Raw genomic sequence first — 23,084 nt, 5'->3', positions numbered from 1 at the left:
TGCATAGCAAACAGAACATGGTATTTTCAGTCTTTGTTTCCAGTTATACAAAGTAAGCTGGTGGTTTTGGTAGAGATTCTAGCCAGTGGCTTCCGTCTTCTGTTTTGCCATATGATAGATTTCTTTTTTTATCTTTTTTGTTAAAAAAATGAAACAGACAACTTGTCTTTCAGGTATGTTAATGCCAAAGGATATTTTGAAGATGTGGCAAATGCAATGGAAGAGGCAAAAGAAGAAATATTTATCACAGATTGGTGGTTAGTATATGTCCCTGGGGAGTTTGGAGATCTCTGTGTTTAGGAATATACAGCAGTGTTGTACTGTTCTAGAATCGTACATTAAGAAAGACAGCAGTATTCACAGATGTTTTGCTCAAAGTCCCAACTAATTAATTGTAGTAGCCTCTACTGAAAGGTCTTTTCAAAAAACCTCACATCCATATATATTGTTAAAATATTTAGTTTGAGCAATTTTGTTTTTATTTTTCCCTTTGGAAGCAAATAACCAATATTTATTGTAGTAAAGGTTATTTTGCAATGCAAATATAGGTGTAGAGATAATGGGAAATAATCTTCCTTGGATATCTTCCCTGATGTTGGTATGTCTGTCACAGGGTCCAATGAATACACTTCCTCTGAATTGTCCCTTTGAAACTGAAATATTTCCATTTACCTATTAGTATTAAAATATCCTTTGTAATGACTAAGCCTGATTAGCTTTTCTAGAGATGCATCAGATTTCAATTTTCTAACCCCCTTTAAAATCATCCATGAGAATTGAAATGCTAATTAAAGCCATTGCAAGTCTCTTGTATCTAAAATTCACTTACCTCTTGGGAAATTTTACTCCTGGAATAGGTGTAGGCCTTGTAGTATGACTTTAGTTCCAATAACCCATCTGCCTGGATGGTTAAAACCCATTGTTGATGCTAACGTTTCCTACAATGGAAATGAAAATGTCTAAAATATGTTTTCCTTCTAAGAACTGAGTTGCTTGAAATGCTCCTCCCACCCCCATTTTTCCCTATCCTATTTCTTTCCAAATGCATCTTTATTGAACTATGAAAATAGCATCATAATTCATTTCCTCCTAATTCTAGGTTTTGGGGGGAAAGGAGAGTAATTAGGAATGTGAGCTCATCTTTTTCTACTGTTTTGCCTCAGTGATGAGGAAATGTTTAAGTCTAGGGCATGCTTTCCCAACCTTGGCACTACTGACATGGGGAACCAAATAATTCTTTATTGCAGGGGCTTGTTCTTTGTATTGTGGGGTGTTTAGAACCATCAGCAACTCTGGCTTTTGTCCACTTGATTCCAGTAGCAAGGTCCCAGTTGAGATAACCAAAATGTCTTCAGAGGTCATCAAATGTCCCCTGGGGCGCACAGTCCCTCTTGCTTGAGAACCATTAATCTAAAGTCAGCAGATAAGGCTTGTGATAATCAGCATGTCTGTGCCTCCGTTTATTCTCACATTTACGAAGGAGCTTAATCTTAGTCCTTTTATTCTTGCCAAATTTTATCTCTTCAAGTCAGCTACCAGAAATTAAAGAAAGTTTCGTACTTAGGAGCTATTTCTTTGGCTGAATACTTTCTACACACTTATGAGAATAGGTTCAAGCTTAATGTAGTAAGTATGTTCCTTTAAAAAGTATTTCTGAAAGTTTGACTAGGACATGAAAGAGACTGAAAATAGCGTTTCCATATTTATTCCCATATTATCATGTTTTACATAAGCAAATAATATACGTTTTACAAGTTCTGAACACTGAAATGCAGGCTCTCATTTAAACATCTGAAGAGATGGAATGTTGAATGTTTCTTCTGTCAGCAAAAAAAAATGAATCAGCAGGTTATTTCTTTTTCGTGACTGTGCTAGGATAATATCTTATCACAACACTTTCTTTGAAATAAAACCTTTGCAGAAACTTCCCTCAAAACAAGTGAAGAAAATTCTTGTTGTACAAGTATATTGCAAAAGTGAGCATTCAGAAACTTTATCACACCCTGATATATCTGGATCTGAGAGAGTGAAAAGCATAGTGAGAAGATGCACATGCCCTTTAGAAGCTTCTAATCTAAATCAAGAAACATCATATAGATGAGTGAAAACTGTGTTACTCTCTTTTTGAAACAATTAATATGCAAGCAAAGCAGATTTGAGCAAGCTCTGCGAGTTGGTGATGGACAGGGAATCCTGGCATGCTGCAGTCCATGGGGTCTCAAAGAGTTAGACATGACTGAGCGACTGAACTGAACTAAAAGGCAGATTTAATGAAATGAGAAACAACCTAGGACCTAGAAGTGCTTAGCTCTTTTGTTCATTAATTCATTTGACCACCCATTCTTTCATTTTTTAATTTATTCACACATTCATTTCCAAGATACTTAATGAGCAGCCACTATGTGACAGGCACATGTCCAGAATGATGAATGAAAAGCAACCTCTACCCTGGACAATACACAGTCAGAAAATTATGTGCAGGACAACAGATTGTGGCCAGCTCAGTGGTGAAGATCAGCAGAGCAGAAGCCACAGTGTGAGGGTGGGGTGGGGGGAAGCACGGAGGCAGGGGCAGTGACTGAGCTGGCAGGAGCTGTGGAAGCTTCACAGGAGAGGAGGCTGGCCTGAGTCCCGGGTGATGGAGCAGTCCAGATAAAGACAGGTGAATATTTTAGGCAGAGAGGTAGTAAGTTATATTTAGAATTTTTATTTAAATAATGCAATAAGAAAAGGTAGGGAAGAAGAGAAAGGACAGTTGTAGCTTAAGTGGAAGAATGAAAGTGAAAGTCACTCAGTTGTGTCCGATTCTTTGTGAACCCGTGCATTATGCATTCTCCAGGCCAGAATACTCGAGTGGGTAGCCTTTTCCTTCTCCAGGGGATCTTCCCAACCCAGGGATCAAACCCAGGTCTCCCGCATTGCAGGTGGATTCTTTACCAGCTGAGCCACAAGGGAAGCCCTAAGTGGAAGTTAGGGTTATTATTTTGTGCAATTTTCATTTCAGTAGTCAATAGAAGACTGATTGATAGGTAGGTAGGTAGATAGACGAATGGATGAAAATACTGGGATGAATACATAATGTATTCCTGTGGATTATGACCCAAAAAGTCCAAAACTTCAGACTTTCAACAGGGTTGGCAAACATTTTCTGTAAAGAGCCAGAAAGTAAATATGTCAGTTGTTTCAGGTCACATATAGTCTCTGATGCATATTCTTGTTTGTACAAGTGTGTGTGTGTTTAATAAACCTTTCAAAATGTAACAGCTCATGGGCCATACTGAAAGAGGCAATGGACCAAATTTGATTCATGGTGCATAATTTGATAACCCTTATCTTAGAAAGTAAATTCAAGTTATTGTATTGTATCAATACTAAGAGCGACTTTCACTAAGAAACCGTCAATCTGTTTTCTGAAGTGCATATACTAACAATGTTTGAGAATTTCATCCCTCCTCATCATTGCAAGCACTTGCTGTTGTTAGTCTTTTTGTTGTTGTTGTTCAGTCACTAAGTCGTGTCTGACTTTTTGCAACACCATGGACTGCAACACGCCAGGCTTCCCTGTCCTTCACTGTCTCTCGGAGTTTGCTCAAACTCATGTCTATTGAGTTGATGATGCCCTCCAACCATCTCATCTTCTGTTGCCCCCTTCTCCTCCTGCCCTCAATTTTTCCCAGTATCATTCTTTTTTAATGTTAGCCATTCCAATAGGGTATTCAGTAGTCTCTTGTGATTTTAATTTGTATTAGCATGTCTTTTCATGGTAAGCATATTTTCTGGTGACTTTTGGACATTTGTTTAGCTTTTTGTGGAGGCATGTTCAAATCTTATTTTTCTTCTTCTTTTTATTGGATTGTCTTCCTATTACTGAATTGCAGAAGATCTTTATGCATTCTAGTTACAATTTACTCCCGTTCATTCTGGCCTCAGTGTTTTCTGATGAAAAATTCATGGTCATTTTGATTTATTGTTCCTCTCTTAAATAATGCATTGTTTTTCTTCTGAGTGCTTTTAGTATTTTCTTCCTGTCATTAGGTTTCAGCAGTTTGATTGTAGTGTTTGAATTTATCCTGTTTGGAGTTCACTGAGTTTCTTGAATCTGTAGGTTTATGTCACTCATCAAATTTGAGAAATTTTCAGCCATCATTTCTTCAAACTTTTTTCCTGCATTTCCCTCTTTCTCCTCTTTTTCTGAGTCTAATGACACAAATCAGTATCTTTTTGTATTGTCCTATGGGTCTTTCAGGCTTTGTTAATTTTTTAAAAAATCTTTTGTTACTCAAATTGGATAATTTCTCTTTATCTCTCTTTAAGTTCACTGATTTTTTCCTTTGTCACCTCTGTGCTAGTGACCCTATTCACTGAGAGTTTGGTTATTGTAGTATTTTTCAGCTTGAAAATTTCTCTTTGGCTTTTATTTGTATCTTTATTTCTTTGCTAAGACTTTTTGACTATCCATTTTAAGAGTGTTCACCCTTACTTGTTGAAATATTTTTATAATATCTAGCAAAGAATTATATTAAATAATTACAGCATATCATTTTGGAATTGGCATTTGTCGAATGGCTTTCCTGCAAGTTGAGATTTTTCTGATTGGTTTTTTTTGGTATGCCAAGTACTTTTTAATGTATTCTGGAAGCTTTGAATATTATGCCTCTGGGTCTTGTTTAAATCTTACGGAAAATACTGATATTTCTGTTTTAGCAGGAAAGTGGTCCATTAGGTTCATGCAGAATGTTCCAGCTAGTCTTCTATCTGTTTGTCTTTAATGACATCTTTCTTTTTAAAGTCTTTACAGTGCTGTTCAGATCTGTCCCCCATGTTCTCCACCTAATGGCCAATTTGGGCAGTGATTTATTTCTTATTTCAGTTCTCAAATTCTTCTATATAATAGTTAGGATCAAATTTATGTGTGGGCAGCTTGGGAGTGAGCTAGAAGTTCATAAACAACTTTATATAGCATTGCTTTTCTGAGCTCCTCTCTCTCCATGATCTACCCACTCCTTGTGGGTTGCCTGTCCCTTCCCTGTTTAGTCCTCTGGCTATTGATAGAAATATGCCCTGCTCTGTTACATAGTTTCTGCAGTGATACTTTGTATCCAGAGCCAAACAATGAATATTTGAATCGTCCTCTTGGAATGACATTTCTTCCATCGGAAGGAAAAATTCCACTTCCTCGGAGTTTTTGATGCCTGTGGGTCCTTCTCTGCCACCCCTACCACTGCCAGAAGATCCCACTCTTCCTTTCCTCAAGCCTGAACCAGAGGACTTCTGAGGTTCTCTCTGCCTGTGCCAATGCCCATTTCCAGGTCTCTTCCCAGCTGAGAAATCAGAGGGAAAAGAACAGTAAAACCACTACTCACTAGAAGATATGTCAAGAACAAATATATTCTTCTTTCTCAATATTGAGTCTTCCAACTCATGAATACTGTATATCCATTTTTTTTTTTAGATCATAAATTTTCTCATCAGTGTTTTGTACTTTCCACATACTTGCACTTATCACTAAGTAATTCATGTTTTTTATGTTTTTGTAAATGGTATTTTGAAAAGTTCATGTTCCATTTATTTGCTGCCAGCATATAGAAGTACGGTTGATTTTTTAATACTGATTTTTCCTACTGCAGTCTTGCTTAGTTCACTTACTAGTGCGAGTAACTGTTTTGTAGATGCCTTAGGATTTTTCCCCATAGATGAACATGTGATGTGTGAATAATGACAGTTTTCCATTTTCCTTTATAATCTGTATGCCTTGTATTTCTTTTTCTCTTCCTTTCTTTCTTTTTCCTTATTGCCTTGGCTAGCATCATCAGTAAAATGTTGAATAGAAGTAGTGAGAATGGACATCTTTCTTGTTTTCAGTGTTAGATGAAAAGCTTTCAGTCTTTTATTATATGCTTTAGGTAGGTTTTTTAATAGGTGCCTTTTCTTACTTTGAGGAAATTCCTTTCTACTTAAAATGTATTGAGAGTTTTTATTCTAAATAGGTATTGAATTTTGTCAAGACTTTTTTCTGCATGTATTGATATAATCTTTCTATTTTCTGTTAATGTGCTGAATTATATTGATTGACTTTCAACTTTTAAACAAACCTTGCATTCTTAGGAATAATGCCATTTTGTCATGATCGTTTTTATAAGTTGTGAAGTTTGGGTAGAGATTTTTACCTCTGTGATCTTTAAGGATATTGTACTTAATATTTTCTTTTCTTAGATTTTCTTTGATTGGTTTTCATATTAGGATAATGCTAGCCTCATTATATGAGTAAGTACATGTTTTCCCTGCCTTTATTTCCTGAGTGAATTTTGGTAGGATTGGTGTTATTTCTTCCCACAAAAATAATCAACTTCCCTTTTCTTTTTTAATCTAGCCAGTTTGTCAGTTTTATTAATCTTTAAAAGAATTAGATTTTGGTTTTATTGAGTTTATTGTTTTTCTGTTTTATGTTGCATTAAGGTCTATTCTTATTTATTATTACCATTCTTCTTACTTTTTCTTAATTTATTCTTTTTTTCTATTTTCTTAAGATGAAAGTTCTGATGATTTATTTTAAACATTTTCTTTCTCATATGAGCATTTAAAACTATAAAATCTTCTAAGAAGAGCCTTTACTTAGAAGTACTTTTTAACATCTCTGAATTTGGAATGCATCTCACACTCATTAACATCTTATAGCTGTCATCATTTTTCTTTCTTACTGGTACACACAGTAATATGCATCTTGCATTCACTGTTGTCCTAAACCCAATGAAATGTAGTATTACACAATTCTTTTGAATTTTGCTTACCTAATAATTACTTAGTTAAGATCCTGACATAATGATGTTTGTGAGTCATAGCTGTACTGTACTTGCCATTGTTTATGCTTTGTTTATAGCATGACTATCATTTTTCATAGCATGACTATTTTTATCTTTTCATACATTATGCTCAAAATCGAGGTTTCCTTGAGAACCTGCCTAAGATCCTCCAAAGTATCTAGTAGAATCCTCTGCATACAGGGTACACAGTGTTTTTAGATTAAAAAAAAAAGATGGTAAAGACTTAATTGCAGAGTATAGACCTAAAAATGGCCCCCACACTGAAGCCCTCTGAGCCCATAATTAATGTGTACATTGAAAATTGCAAGCACATATATGTTGTTGGGTATGTCCTACTTTCAGTGAACTAGCAATGCCCAATGACACACTTTTCTATTTAAAACAGATTTGTTTTTAATTCATCTTAGATCTTTTCCTGTCAGTTGCTGTATTTTTTGTTCAAGTTGTTTCCTATTTTAAACTAAATATGTAAATATTTATACTGTATACACCCCTCTATTGTCTCTTTTCTTATTTATCTTATCCAATACAAGTTTCTTTTAGATACTTTTTCTCTGGATTTTTATTTTCTTTAACTGAATTTAGTAGAGCATAAAATTATTTCTTTTAATCTCCTTAGCTCCTTAAAGCCCTGTGGTTTTCCCATGCTTCGAAGACCCTCTGGCAAGGCACTGTTTCACCCTAGTGTTCTGTAAGACTTGGATCCTTACACAGTTTACCCTGCTCCTCCACGTCTAGCATTTCAGCAGATGAAACTTGATTGTTTTTGTGTTTGTTTTTCCCATTACAGAGGAGTTACACTACTTACCAGTGTAAGTCAGGCAATGACTTTGAACCTAACCCCGAGGGAAAAAGTGACTCTCCTGGACTGTGCTGCCCAAGGCACTACTACGAAGAACCCAGGGCTCCATTCTCACAATGGGAAAAGCTTACCTATCAGCTAGCCTGCCTTCTTCCCTGCTCAGAAAGCCCAGGTTCCCATGGACACTGCTCCTTGGTATAGGAAGTCAGTGTTCCTGTTTATCAGTTAGAACACTTTTGGCCTGGGTTGCTAGAATACTCAACTAAAAGTAACTTAAACAATTAGGATGTATTTGTCTCATTGAATGAGAATTCTAAAGTTAGTACTAGGGACTTCCCTGGTGGTCCAGTGGTTAGGACTTTGCCTTCCAAAATGCAGAGGGTGTGGGTTCGATTTCTGATCAGGAAGCTGAGATCCCACATGCCTCATGGCCAAAATCCAAAATATAAAACAGAAGCAATATGGTAACAAATTCAATAAAGACTTTAATAATGGTCCACATCAAAAAAAAAATCATTAAAGTTACGCAGTACTAGAGTTGGTGAAGTACTCCAGTGATGTTAGGATTGTGGCTTTGCCCTTAGAATTTCAGTGTGGCTGCAACTATCTAAGCATCATGCCCCCATACAACATCCATTCCAGAGCCACTTTCCCTGGGGTTTTGTGTGTGTGCCTGTGTGTCTCTTCCTCTCATCAGAGGCAAAACTTTTCTATTTACCCCCTTATACATCTCATTGTCTGTGTAGTTCCTCATATATTTCATTGTGCAGGATTGTGTTATTTTATAAACTGGAGCTGAACACAAGTCTGAGGAAGCAATTATTCAGAATATTCACATTCAGTCATGGGAGGTAGGCCCTGATACCAAGGAAGGAAAAGGAAAAGGTGGACAATGGTTGTTGGGCAGTCAGTCAATAGTATCTGCAAGTGTGTGTATGTATGATATGTGAGTAACAGAGAAATCGAGACTGCCTTTTCTTTGGATAAATGTTGTTCCAGTATGAGGTTGTACGTGGACTCATAGAGAACTTTGGGTGACCTGCCATGGTGGAGGATGGTTATGGCATTTGGGCTAAAATTGCCGTTGCTTCCTATGACACAACCAGAACTGAATATTTTGTTTTAGTGTCTTGAAACCTTGGTTTCATGATTTCAGGTTGAGTCCAGAAATCTTCCTGAAACGTCCGGTGGTTGAAGGAAATCGATGGAGGTTGGACTGCATTCTTAAGCGAAAAGCAGTATGTACTTTACTAACATGCTGATATAATTTTTTAAATGTTTATTGCCTGTGAAATGCCTGTTTTTAAAGCCCTTCATATACACTTATAACATTTTTCTTTAGAATTTGACAAAAAATAGAATACTTACTGTTTTCAAGTTTATTTTGTTATGGTTTTTTTCCCATTACTGTTGAAACATAACTATTTTCACCTAATTCACAGCATGAATTATATTAGCAACTCTATTCTTTTTGTTTTATAATCAGTTATGGGCAGTTAATTTTATAGGCAAAAATTGTAATGAAATTTCATCTTTGAATAATAAATGATAAAATGAAACATAGCATTTTATTTTTTTCATTATTTGTCATTCAAGCAAAAGACAAAGTCATCTGAGAATAATTTCAGTCAGGTGGGGTCAAGCTGATGTTGAAGAATATCAAAGGAGGGTCATAAAAAACCACTGGTTCTAGTTTGGAAACAGTTTATGGTAAATTGACGCTATAGATTCTGGGAGAGCATTGAATGTGCTCTTTTTGTTATAAAAAGTAAATAACTGAAGCAGTACAGGCTCACCAATGATTAGTTTGCATTCATATTTCTAATGAATTTTTGGGCTTCCCCAGTGGCTCAGCAATAAAGAATCTGCCTACAATGCATGAGACGTGGGTTCAATCTCTGGGTTAGAAAGATCCCCTGGAGAAGGAAATGGCAGCCTACTCCAGTATTTTTGCCTGGGAAATTCCATGGACAGAGGAACCTTGTAGGCTACAGTCCGTGGGGTCACAGAAGACTTGGACACGAGTTAGTGACTAAAACAACAGAAACCAATCACAATGAATCTTTTTATGTGGTTGACCCTCAAGTTAAATTAAGTTGAATTAGAATAGATCTAAATTTGTTATTAATCATGTCCAAATTAGGGAGTGTTAGCCTTTTTACTGGGCTTCCCTGGTGGCTCAGTGGTTAAAGAATTCGCCTGCCAATGCAGGAGACATGGGTTCAATCCCTGGGTCAGGAAGATCCCCTGGAGAAGGAAATCGCAGCCTACTCCAGTATTCTTGCTTGGATAATCTCATGGACAGAGGAGCCTGGCAGGCTACAGTCCATGGGGTCACAAAGAGTCAGACTTGACTTAGTGACTAAACAACAACAGCAGCAAAGCCTTTTTACTATTATTTGAAACTGTCTTAATTTTAAAAATTCTATCATTAAACATTCAGGCAGAATTTGCAGATCCTAAGTAATTGAGGTTAGCATTTTCTGTTTCTCACAGCCATCACTCATTTCTTTTTTCCCATCCTCTACATTCCCCTACCCCTTTCTCCACTCACCTTTCCCTCTTCTTTCAATGTCTTTTCCCCATGCATTTAGTTTAGGATATCCAGGGGTAGGTATAGGCACTCCTCATTGCTGATATTAAAGGCAGAAGAAGCTGATTTTCTTTATTTCAGACACATGTTCTGCCAAAGCATCATTTTCTAGGCTAGTCTGTTATCTCAATAGACTTCCTTTCACAAAATTGGAAATTCTAGTCTTTCATGTATTCTTTGCATATTCATTAAATAATCCAGCATACAGATACGGAGTGTGTCCTCTGCATCTGGTCCTACAACTAATAACTAGGGATGTCATGTGTGTGACTAGGATCCCATCCCTGCCCCTGGAGGGCTTGCTGAAGGACTCACATCCTGGGCTCAGTCCTAGCCTTACCAAACGTCTTTCTACATATTGAATGGGCTATAACTTTCTCCATGTTTCTCTCTGTGAAATAGTACCTTTCTCATTTCTCCTCCAGAAATAAACTCCAGAAGTTCCACTCTAATACGTTTTTCCAGCTTTGCCCTTACAATCATCAATCATACTAGTAAATCTTCTCTTCACGTGCTTATCAAATGCTTTACTCTTTTAGGTTTCAACTGACATGCTTCTGTTGAATGCCTGCTACGTTAGGGCACTGGCTAATCATATGGGGGTGTACAAAAATGAAAGACACGATTCTTGACCTGAAGGAGCGTAAAGATCTATATAGAAGTCAGCTGGGTACAGAGACAGTGCCAAGATTCAAAGCAGGAGGGAGAGCATTGGATAGGTCTGGTATGGAAGCCCCTCACAACATGAGGGCTTTAGAGCATTTAAGATGGGCCAAAAATTTTAACAGAAGAGATTTCTAGGTATAGGGACTGTGATGAGGAAACATTCTGGAGGCAGAAATTCTAAGTCCTTGTCAATCACAGTGAAGTGACAAGGTTGATGACATACAAGTGTTAGCATATGTAGGATAGGATATCAAGCTGAAAAAGCAGCTGGGATGAGGAGGCTTTGGAACCAAGCCAGTGGTTTGAACCTCATGGAAAAACAGTGGGGAACTATTGTTGGGGGGTGTGATGGAAGAAGGGTGATCTGATCAAAATGGTGTGTTGGTAGGGTAAATGTGGTAGAGGAAGGAAGTGGGAAGAACCCAGGGCCAGAGAGCTACATTTTAGATCATGTGACTGTGAGGTACCTGTGAGGACACCTAAGTATACTCCAGAAAGCTAGTAATTTTTTCCAGAGCGGGGTTCAGGAGGAAGATCCTACAAGTCTGTTCCTCCACTCCATGTTAGTGGGAATGTGTTTGTTTATTTCCCTCAGCGTACCTGTTCAGGTCCTTTTTCTACCACTGTCATGATTTCTTTTTGCTTTTATGGCCCATGAACCCTGTGAGGTATCAGGTGAATACCATGGCCAAATAAATATTACTGACTGATAATGGTGCTTTGTTTCAATTTCATCTGCTTTTTTGAAACTTGTAATTTTTAAATTGCATGTAATGATTTTTTAGGTCTCCCAAGGAAAGAGTAATACGATTAAATATTAATTTCTCAGTGGTACATTTAATAGAATTTCTCTTCCCTAATCCAGCTACACCATATTATTAAATTTTTAACACTCAGATCATTCCAAATTGACATTTCATATGCTCATAAACACTGCTTTACATACATAATTTAGTTTCTGAAAGCCACTAGCTTCACGAAATACTGGGTTGAAATAGCATTTATTCTTGCATTAATGGATCCCAGAAGTCCACAAGGCTGAATGAAATGAATTCCTTTTTCCTTCTGTCTGATTGTGCAGCTCTTTGGGGAGAAATTTAGTGTCTCTACCTTATAGCGAACAATAGGCAAACATCTCTTTTAATGGCTGTTTCTGAGGGGAAAAAGACAATATTTTGTTTCTCGGGTAGTAACCAAGTTGATATTTTCCTGTTCCTTTGGTCTTCGTTATGCCCTGTCATCATTTAAAATAATTTAAACCGATGTTGAGAGACAGACTGTTTACAACTCAAAGCAGCATCCCAGGGTTTGTACAGTTCTGAATTTATTGTACTAAGAGGTAAGATAGATTGCATCATGCTTATGGTAACTGCATCCCTGTATCCAGTTTTTATATTTTAACCATAGAAATACGTGATATTTCTGATGAGAACCGCACTAGAAGATTCTTCAAGTGCAGCAACCTGGAGAACTATAGAACCTTCATTCTCAGGGGGTATTTTGTCATCAAGTTAGTTTCTTTCTGTCCTGGACCACAGAGCACATTCTAAAGTTGCAATCAGGGGCCAAAAGCAGGGAAGGATGTCCAGGTTCATCAAACAAGATGAATAATCACATCACTGAACAGAAAAATCAAAGAGAATCTTATCAAAATAGTGGGCTAGAAGGGTGAAATAGGGAAGGGGGAAGGGATCTTCAACCTTAAGGACTGTGCTTTAAACAAAATTGTCTTGGAAAGAAAAAAAAAGGCTTATGAGCACTTGTGCTGTTACCTACCAGTGCTGCTTGCATTTCAATGGTGAGGATATGATTCCTCTTTATCCTTTACTTTTCATTTTCTTAAAATATTACAAACCATCCATCCCTGCCGTGCTGCTCCCCAGGGAAGTCCTTGATAGGTGATAAAATTAGTGATTATTCTGGGGGTGTGTTAGCTAAGCTGTCTTTAGGCAGTGAACCAACTTGACTACATTTAGAAAATATTTTGACCACTGTGCTTTGAACAATCAGAGAAAAAAAAAAACTCTTGATTTCAACTATAAACATTTTTTTATTTTTCATTTTTTTCATATGCATTTGTATGTGTAAAGCACCTAAAAGTTTATACTGCTTATAGTATTGTGTCTGTTCTACTTGATTAAAAATGAATTAGAAAAGAGAATAGAACTTTTATCTTTTTAATGTCAGGTGTCATAAAGTTTATTGTGTGGAATCCTTGGGTTAGCTGACTTCAGCAAAGATAAGAAACATGACATAGAAATGTAAGAAACACAGTCAAGTCCAGGGCCATCTGTTTTCCCACTTACCCTATTAATACTCTTCTTCTGAGCAAAAGGTAATTTCCCCTAGAGTCACTGAAAGGCTTTGGTAAAACATTAGATTCTTCAAAAGTGCTATTTTTAAATTACAGAATTAACATCAGTCCTTTTGTTTCTGATTTGGCTTTCATTGTGTGCAATTATTCTCATATTTTGTGTAAGTCTGCACTATTAGGACCCAACAAATGCCCTCATTCCCAGGGGATATATTTTGCTTTGCACTTTATAGTTGAGAGTTTATGATAGTTTGTAATGCCTTGACCAAAAGAAGAGGAATTTATTTCCTTGTTATTACAAGAATCTTGTCACTAATTAACTGTCTATTGTGGGCGTGATGTAAGTAAACAACTGTAAACCAGACTACATAAAAGTGAACTTTTTATATTTAATTACTTCCTTATTAGTCATTTCTATTTAAGCTAAGATGACTTAAAAGTCTGTATCCTATTTCCTATAGGTTAATTTATTTCAATGAGGAAAGACACAGTAAAGAAGAAAATGTCAGGTATTAGTAGATGAAGGATAATATCAATACGATAATCCATTAGTGCTAGCATCTCTATTATTTAAAAAATCCATTTGTTATGCAGATAAATGGAAAATTATAAGATTCACTCCAGTTCCTAATTTGCAACTACTGTCCTTCATGAGTAATAATCTCATAAGCCTAAGAAGTAAAATTTCATCCATTTTAAAACAAATGAACCATGATGAGAGATGTCAGGTGTAACGTTCTATAATTTAGGTTGAAATTGAGAGTTTTAAACTTTATATTGCATCATTCAGTGGGAGGCTATTTTTAAAACTGTTACTCATTGCTGAATCCTAAAATATTTAAATAGAAAAGTAAATCTGAAGAGTAGAAGAGAAAAATAAAATAATGTTCTAATTTTCATTTAGAGCACTCACTGACCAGATCACTGGAAATTAATCTGTTCACTTCTTGCCTTTAATTAATTAATCCTTTCGCTTCCTTATTTCTTTACTCAAGTCTGTACTTTCATACTTGATTACACTAATAGTTGCATAATTTAATAAATGATAAGCAAGTTCCAAAAGTCAGTTGTTAACCAGAGAAATAAAATGGCATATGTAGTTTTAATCCTGTTTTTTTCAGAGCAAGAATGGGTCTTCTGCTAGTACTCAGATTTCCTTAATGCAGTCCAGAATGTAAATCAGGTGTATTCCTTCAGAAATATGACACTTTTCAGATATTACTAACACCAAGTAAGACAAAGTTAATATTGCGAAGTGATGTGTTATTCTAAAGGATTTAGGGGCTAAAATATGCTCCTTAGTATTGGCAGAGTAACATTAGGGAATTGTAAACATGTTTGGTTTACTCCAAGGTTTTATATCTCACAGCCTAAAAATGTTAACTCCTGTGTTTTTTTCACATTTTTGTAACGTTGCAAAACTGTCCAGTTGTTATAAATTTGATGTGTTCAACCCAGTAAGTCTTCTTAAATTTGTGACTCAAATGTCCATTATGAACAATGCCTAATTACCATGGATTATATTTAGACTATAACAAAATTATTATTCATCACTACAGTTTATTAGATATACCTGCATCTCTAATACTCTAGAAAAGATTATGGAAAACTTCTTGCCTTTAAATCTGTAGGATATTAAATGTTTATGTGTAGCTACAGTATCCTGTATGTATGTAATATGTTTCAGAATGGTTTCAGAGCTGCTGGGTACAGAAAATGCAAATTCAGTGTTGTAAACTACACAGTAATACTGAAGATGCAAACCTAAAAAGTAAAAAAATGATATAAGAAATGAGGATAAATAATATAGAGTTTCCTGGAGGAGCTGTATGTTAATGGGGGAACCATATAAGAGGACAAGGAGAGGGGAGAACATTCAAGTGTCAGGCAAAATTAACCATAAGCTAAGATCTTGTCACTACCCAGAACTAAGAGAGAAAAATAATGGTGCTTTTCTATACTACCGGCTGTTTGACATTCTTTTTGATGGTCAATATTAATAATAAATATTATTTGTATAGCATATTAAAGTTTATGAGTCACTTTTGATTCAGTATGACCTTCACAATGGCTTTGTCTATTTTCCTTTAGGTCCAAGGTCTAGGGACAGAGCAATGTTAATTTGTGGCCTGCTGCTAAAACTCAGGGGTTTTTGATTGTTAGAGAAGCTGACTTCTGAAAAAGTCATTTCAGTGGTGAAATAGGCCTTAATAATTTAATAATGGGTGAAGAGTATGAACCCACACATTCATTTCTGAAGACTGAGAAATGTTTTTCCACTGAAATGATTTTTAATAAAGAAAAAACCTATGAAAATACCCCCAGAAACATTTAAGACATGTTTAGCATATTTTATCGTCAAGAGTTTTAAAAAACACTGTTATTTCAACTCATTGTGGAATAATAAAAACAAAAAGAGGACCCTAATTCTGTAACATGAATCAGATCAAAACTTTCCTCTAAGGTCAACTATTTGGAGATGTTCAAAGGTGTAAGACTATCAGACATTTTTAGTATTTAAAGTTGCAGTTTCAACATTCTGGTTGTAATTAGTCAAATATTGACTCAGTATGCATAGAATGGAAAGGAGGTAGCTTTTTATTTTTTATATTTGTGTCTTAATCTACACATATATTTCAGCTCCTTCTGTTGCAGTTTTCATTAAATATTTTATTATACTTGTTTATAGAAGAAATTTTTAGAAAATACAATGCCCAGAAAGGAAGAAGAAAAAGAAAATCATAGCGTACTTCCAGAAATTCTTATTTTTCCCTGTGTTTTTTTCCTGTGACAGCAACAGGGAGTAAGGATCTTCGTTATGCTCTACAAAGAGGTGGAACTTGCCCTTGGAATCAATAGTGAATACAGCAAGAGGACTCTGATGCGTCTACACCCCAACATAAAGGTATTTGGGTCGTCTTGCTGAAAAATGTTTCTTCTTTACTATTCTATAGCTTTCAGATATGTTTTGCTTTGAGCAGTGGCAATCTCTGGAATTCTCTCATGTATATTTTGAGTAAATAGTACTAGGAACTTTATGGGCTTACCAGGAGGTGCTAGTGGTAAAGAATCCACCTGCCAATGCAGGAGATGCAAGAGACGCGGGTTCAATCCCTGGGTCAGGAAGATCTCCTGGAGTAGGAAATGTCAACCCACTCCAGTATTCTTGCCTGGAAAATTCCATGGACAGAGGAGCCTGGTGGGCTATAGTCCATGGGGCTGCAAAGAGTCAGACATGACTGAGCACACATACTTTGTTATATTTCTGATTTTGATGGGATCATCAAAGCAGAGTTCTCATTTCTGCTTCTTTTACCCTGATCAGTTAGCCAAGAATATTATCCCCAGAGTTGTTTTAATATTCAAGAGCCCCGTCAAGTTTCCATACTCTTCATTAAGGTTATCCTGAAACCTCTTAGATGTGAGCTCCCTGGGACATCCCTTGAATACTGATAGACACAAAAAGAGCTCCTTTAGGATTTAAAGTGCTTTCCTTAAAAGTGCTTGGTAGAAAGTACTACTAACATGAATAAACATGATAACAATTTGAAAAAAGCTATTTGATATTTTATCAAGGACCTGAAGCCTATCAGTAAATATTATTGCCCAGTTATTGAGCTATTTCAAGACAATGAGTTAATAAATCTCCAGTAGGCTTAAAGTATATAATGATTATGTATTTTACTTGATTAAAAGAAGATAGTCCATGTAAATAATAACCAAAAAAGGCAGAAGTGACTATACTAATATGGGTCAAAATAGACTTTAAATCAAAAAAGTTTACGATAGACAAAGAAGGATATTATATATTAATAAAAGTTTCAGTGCAGCAAGAAAATGTAACAATTATAAACATTTGCATATCTAATAATGACTGTCAAAATATATTAAGCAAACATGGACAAAATCAGAGGATAAAATAAAGCAGTTCCATAATAGTTGGACCCTTTAATATCACACTCCCACTAATGGATTGGCATATACATGTAATGGAATATTATTCAGTCTTAAAAAGTAAGGAAATTCTGACATATCTTAAATCATGTGGATAAACCTTGAAGACATTATTCTAAGTGAAATAAGCCAGTCATAAAAAGATAGATTCCTTTTACATGAGGTACCTAGAGTAGTCAAATTCACAGAGACAAAAAGTAGATGGTAGTTGCCAGGGGTTGGGGGGAAGAGGGAATGGGGCTTTATTGTTTAATGAGTGTAGAGTTTCAGTTTTGCAAAATGAAAAGTTCTGGAGATGGTTGGACAATATGAATATGCTTAATACCACTGCACTGTACACATAAAAAAAAGGTTAAAACCATAAATTTTATGTTACATGTATTTCACCACAATAAAAAAATGTTGTCAAACAGTAAAATTGCCTTCAAAATTTTGGTATGTTTCTACTTAAAGACATACAAAAATAGGTCAGTCTGGGATCATTTAGAGAGAATTCTACTTGAAAGCAGAAGGTTAATAACTTCTCAAAGTACCTTTAAAATCAAGAGCTGACAAAACATCTATATCCCGATATCATATACTTACTATTTCAACTCAATGACTGCTAAAATATCAATACACTTAGTAAAAGTTTTGTCAGAGATAGATACTGGTTCAAAAGTTTTAGTGTTTTTAAAGTAATACCACATACAATGTAATCCTTTGGTGGGGGGAAGGGAATCTGCTATCCACTGAGCTGACTTTTATTGAAATATGTGGCCAAATTTCAAGCTGAATGGGAGCTCCCCACAAATGTGGGGGGTCCAGAATGGGCAGAGGAGTAACCAGAAAAGTAATCAGGGGTCTTCCTCTGCTAAATACTGAGGATAAAATTAAAAGTTTGAGGATTCTCTTCGATGTATAGATAGCACATTTTAGTATTTGAATCGTAGGAAATGCTCTTTGAGGGTGTGAACAGACCTATTTTATTATAGTATGAAAGGCATTTTAGAAAGCATACTACATGTGTGGGTTTTTTCCTCTCAAGGTGATGAGGCACCCGGATCACGTGTCATCCACCGTATACCTGTGGGCTCATCATGAGAAACTCATCATCATCGACCAGTCGGTGGCCTTTCTGGGTGGGATTGACCTGGCTTACGGGAGGTGGGATGACAATGAACACAGACTCACGGATGTGGGCAGCGTGAAGCGTGTCATCGGGGGACCATCTCTGGGTTCCCTCACAGTTAGTAGATTTCATCTTTATGGAACTGCATAAAAGGGACACAGTTTGTATGAGTATGTATTAAAAGCATGATTGGTTGGCTGATGGGTTGAATGAAAGGAAGCATATTCCTGGATAGTTAACTTGAGTCCAACATAGACCTGGTTTCAAATACCACCTAAGGAGTCTGTTAGTCTCAGTTTCTTCTCTTGTAAGAAGACTAAATAAATTCGATAAAGCATTTGCTATCTCATAGTCAGTTCCTTGGGTTTCCATTTAAATTAAAGATTTAATTCCTATTTGGGGGAAAAAAGTTCATAAAAATGTGCAGCACAATTGTACTTTGAGTAAGCGGCCTTATTACAAGTCGCTGCCAAGGTTTTTGAAATTTTCCTTCTTACAGACATATGAAAATAGGATAAGTCAGTCTGGAGACATTTAGAGAATTCTGTTTGAAAGCAGGAGGTTAATAACTCCTCAACGTACCTTTCAAATCAAGAGCTGCCAAAATCTCTGTACGCCTATATTCGTGTACTTATTATTTCAACTCAGATGGTTGCCAAAATATCAATTCACTTATTAAAAAGTTTGATGGCCTCCGTCTTATTTTCTGCTGTATATGTTGGTGACTTTTCTGGGAAAATAGAGATTTAGTGGAAAGGTAATGGAGAAAATAATTGACAGAAAAATCATCGCTTACTTAATGTTTATCAGAGGAAGTTCAGTAGCTCAACAGTGAGTATAACTCATTGTAATTATATCTGAAACCTTAAGGTTAATTGGCATAAAACTGCAAGAATTTGATGCAGTGAAAGAGGAGCTGTAATGGACTTCCTGGTGTTCCTTTGAAAGTCTTTAAACAGCTCACAAGAATCCCCCCACTGCCTTGCAGGTGACCTCACGCACATTATTGTGTGTCTTTTAGGGAGCCAGCAACACATGTAAACTTTAAACTGGAATTAAAAGGCCACATTGCAGCATATATTATGCAGTTTCTTTTCATTTCTCTTTTTTTTTAAATAATTTTCTCAGGCTGAAACAACAGAATCTATGGAATCCTTATGCCTCAAAGATAAAAATGAATCTGATAAAGATCTGCCCATCCTGAACCCTCCTGATGATGCAAATTCAAAACTGAAAGGAATAGGAAAGCCCAGCAAGTTCTCCAAATTCAGTCTCTACAGGCAGCTGCACAGACACCATCTGCATGACACAGACAGCCTCAGCAGCATTGACAGCGCCTCCAGTAAGTCATTGTCTGCCCTGTAGTTTATCTCGACGACTCTATTCCTCCATAGCCAGACACGGAACCCCTGTTTGCAGAACCGTTATACCTATAATGGAGTAAAGCAAGCAATGCTTAAAAGTCATTATATCATCCTATTCGGTCTCATACCATTTGGGACATCTGTTTGCCTCATTGTAGAGGAGATTTATTGTTTTATTCACATCAGTACTCATAACATGCACAATTCATGCTTCTAATGGTCACAGGATGAGTAAGCATTTCTAAACTAATGCCAAATTATGAAGGAAAAGTATTAGGTGTACTTTATAAATTTGTCATAGCAGAGATTGCATATCTCTTCCTGTCCCGAAATACATCAAGCTTTTGTCCTCAAACATCAGATTTTCTACATCTTGTACATTTACTCTTCTTTTCAGATTTGTCTTTAAAGCTCTACAGTTTCCGTGGCACAGAATTTGTGACTGATTTTATAGCCTTGCCTACTTTTAAAAATGATTGAACCTGCTTTCCAGTTTAGAAAACTTCATATATGTTGGTATATATTTATATATATATATATATCTTTGTAAAAAAAGAACTCTCAACTTTCTCCAGGTTATTGTAATCACTGTAGGAGTCGTCAGAATTTAATCCATGGTTTAAAGCCCCACTTGAAACTCTTTCGCTCTTCCAGTGAGTCTGAGCAGGGGCTTTCTAGACCTAACATTGGTAAGTGATGTGTGAAGTGCCAGAATCTCCATAGGCTTCGGCTTTTGCTGCATGAGCAGAGTGACTGTGTTTCTGGATTGCCTCTCTGTTCTCACAGTTTTTACCCCGCATGTATTATTAGAAAGGATGATCTAAGTTTTTGTAAGAACGAGGTGCTCGAATAAATTAATCAGGGCCTAAAATGTGGTGGGAGTGAAGAGGAATTTGGCAACAGATCAGATATAGGGACAAATAATGGGCTTCTCAGCTGGCTCTAGTGGTAAAGAACCCGCCTGCCAATGCAGGAGACATAAGAGATGCGGGTTTGATCCCTGGGTTGGGAAGATCCCCTGGAGGAGAGTATGGCAACCCACTCCAGTATTCTTGCCTGGAAAATCCCATGGACAGAGAGGTCTGGCAGGCTACAGTCCATCAGGTCACAAAGAATTGGACACCACTGAAGCGACTTAGCACGCATGCACACATTCATCATAGTAAATAGCAACCACAGTAAAACGTAAGCTAGCTTTTATCATGTGCAGGCTCTTCCCCTCACTGCCGGGAACACTTGTGGTGCTTGGTTATAATAGTGATATCTTCTTTTTACAAATGAAGGGTTAGAGATGATAAGTAACGTGCCCAGTGAAGTTCCATTTTCTCAGCCTCCTAGAAATCATGAATCAGATTTGTGATTTAGCAGAAATGCAGATGACCAAAGCAGGACCTTTTGGCTAAATTCTCAAGGCCACAGTTCTATGTACTGTTTAGGAGGTGGCTGAGATGGAGCCCAGCAAGCATGGCTGGATGGGAGTCACTTGTGGCTGTTAGGAGCTAATGACCCTAAACACTAAGCTGGACCTTGGGCAATGGTTCAAGCATTCTTCAGTCTGGGGACCCTGCAATTTTTAAAGTGATTGACTATTTATAGTGAGCTAAGCATCAATGTAACTGTTAAATACATTTGCATGTCATAAATCTCAACAACACTGATACCATTAAAATATGGAGAAGAGCATATATGGGGAGACATTTTATCTATTTAGCATACAGCTAGTCCTTGATGCTTACATGGATTCAGGGAGAGCTCACAGTAACTCCTGTGCTCCATAGAGAGGCATAGCCCTGAGACAGGGCGCTGGGAAGTCCAGAGAGCCAGGTCAGGGGTGAATTCAGGGGCAGGCTTTAAAGATAAGGGTTACAAATAGGTCCAGATATCGCTTTGTATTTCCAGCATGTGGCTTTGCTGTGTTAGGACTGAAGTTAAGATGGAGCAATGAGGGGACCGAATGTTAGTATTGCTGACAACAGGATTGGAGGCAAGTAGAAAAGAAGATGCAAGCTGGGTGCAGAATATAAGTACTAAGTAATTCAGGCTGATAGCAGACTCAAGGGGTGATTCCCACAGTCATGAGCTGGGGACAGCAATATGGTTGTTTTTAGGTGTTGATGGAAATCCTCTCTTTAATAAACTGGATACACATCAAGTGCAGTGTTTTTGTTTTTTTTAGAGAGAGAGAGGAAAAAATAGTAAACACCCTAAATATCCAAGAGAGGATGGAGGATGTTTCTAGAACATAATGAGCAATCCATTCCCTTGATGGAATTGCACAATCATTAAAAATTATAAGTGGGCATACAAAACTAAATGTGTATGACTCATTTGTTCATTAAATAAGTACTTACTGAACTCCTGTAATAAGTCAGTCATTGTTCTGGGTACTAGGGATGGCATGAACAACACAAATGAAATTCATTTGTCTAGTTGGAAAGTGAGGATGGGAATTGTATATAGAAACAGACCATCAAACACAGTGTGTCAGGTGGTATGAATTATCACACAGAATAATAGAGCAGGGGAAGAGAGAAAGGGCAGAGGGAAGGAATGACTGTTTTATACGAGGAGGGAATCAGAGAATGCTTTTCCACTGAGATGAGTTTTCGACAAAGATCAAAAAGGAGAGAAGTGGGTAAGAGAATGTCTTTGGGGAGGGAGATCAGCCAGTGTAGACAGATCTAGTAGTGTAGATCTAGTAGTGTGGTGAGAAAGGATGGGACAGGCGACTTCCAGGCATGGCTGACGTTGGGAGAGCTGGGGATAATGATAGGAGCATAGTTGGACAGTGTTGAGTAGGTTATAGAATTTTGCCTTATACTTTGAGTAGAAAAAGGAAGTCATCAGCTGGTCTTGAGCAAAGGCCAGACAAGATCTGACGAACATTTTTTACAAGCTTATTCGTCAGAGCGGACAAGGGTGGCAGATCGTGAGCAGGCAGGTACTGAATGCATCCTGAAGTAGAGGTGACAGCATGGGCTGATGCACTGGACATGGTTGTGGGTGACCGAGAGGACTCTTTCCATTAACTGTGTTAAGTTACCAATTTAGCTTTTTAATATGAAAAAAGTTCACTTACTTAAAAACCAAAGCCAAAGAATAGTTGAGTTCTTCTGGAGCAGTGCTTTACCAAGTCTGTTCCTTAAATTCTGGTGTTTCTCAGGGAGCTTTGAGGATACTACTGAAGACCTGGGCCCCTCCTACCTTTATTGCTACCTGCTTCAACCAGAAAAATCCCACTTACATTGTTTTATATATTGGACTGCCATGTGAATTTGTTTTGGGGGGAAAAAGTAAGGTTCTACTATTAATGGAGAAGGAAGTTTAAAGAGCACAGCTCTACATTTAAATCATGTAATGACTTAAACTTTATTGTCTTAATTTTGGGACTAGAAACCCAAATTAAGCATAGAGTGACTCTTCATCATAAGTTTGAAATGGAGTGTTTGCTTGAGTTAA

General features: G+C 36.9%; 1 protein-coding gene across 18 annotated transcripts in view; it reads left to right on the top strand.

Annotated features, from left to right (window-relative positions):
• Nucleotides 1-23,084, top strand: part of PLD1 (phospholipase D1) — a 214,146-nt gene that overhangs the window by 113,279 nt on the left and 77,783 nt on the right. For 9 of the 18 annotated variants that reach the window (XR_014077081.1, XM_081570924.1, XM_081570926.1 and 6 more), the window contains 5 exons: nucleotides 174-257; nucleotides 8,780-8,861; nucleotides 15,991-16,101; nucleotides 18,178-18,378; nucleotides 19,390-19,603. Coding sequence is in view for 16 of the 18 variants with exons in the window: in XM_081570924.1 (XP_081427050.1) it covers nucleotides 174-257; nucleotides 8,780-8,861; nucleotides 15,991-16,101; nucleotides 18,178-18,378; nucleotides 19,390-19,603 (692 nt within the window). In the remaining 2 variants the exon portion in view is untranslated. Of the gene's footprint in view, nucleotides 1-173; nucleotides 258-8,779; nucleotides 8,862-15,990; nucleotides 16,102-18,177; nucleotides 18,379-19,389; nucleotides 19,604-20,200; nucleotides 20,315-23,084 lie in introns of all 18 variants that reach the window. The other 9 variants (XR_014077080.1, XM_081570920.1, XM_081570925.1 and 6 more) reach the window with 2 other exon arrangements.

This window comes from Giraffa tippelskirchi, chromosome 2 (assembly GCF_054371585.1).
Source record: "Giraffa tippelskirchi isolate mGirTip1 chromosome 2, T2T-mGirTip1v1.2.pri, whole genome shotgun sequence".
Classification (NCBI taxonomy): Eukaryota; Metazoa; Chordata; class Mammalia; order Artiodactyla; family Giraffidae; genus Giraffa; species Giraffa tippelskirchi.
This window is presented reverse-complemented; position numbering and strand designations above follow the sequence as displayed.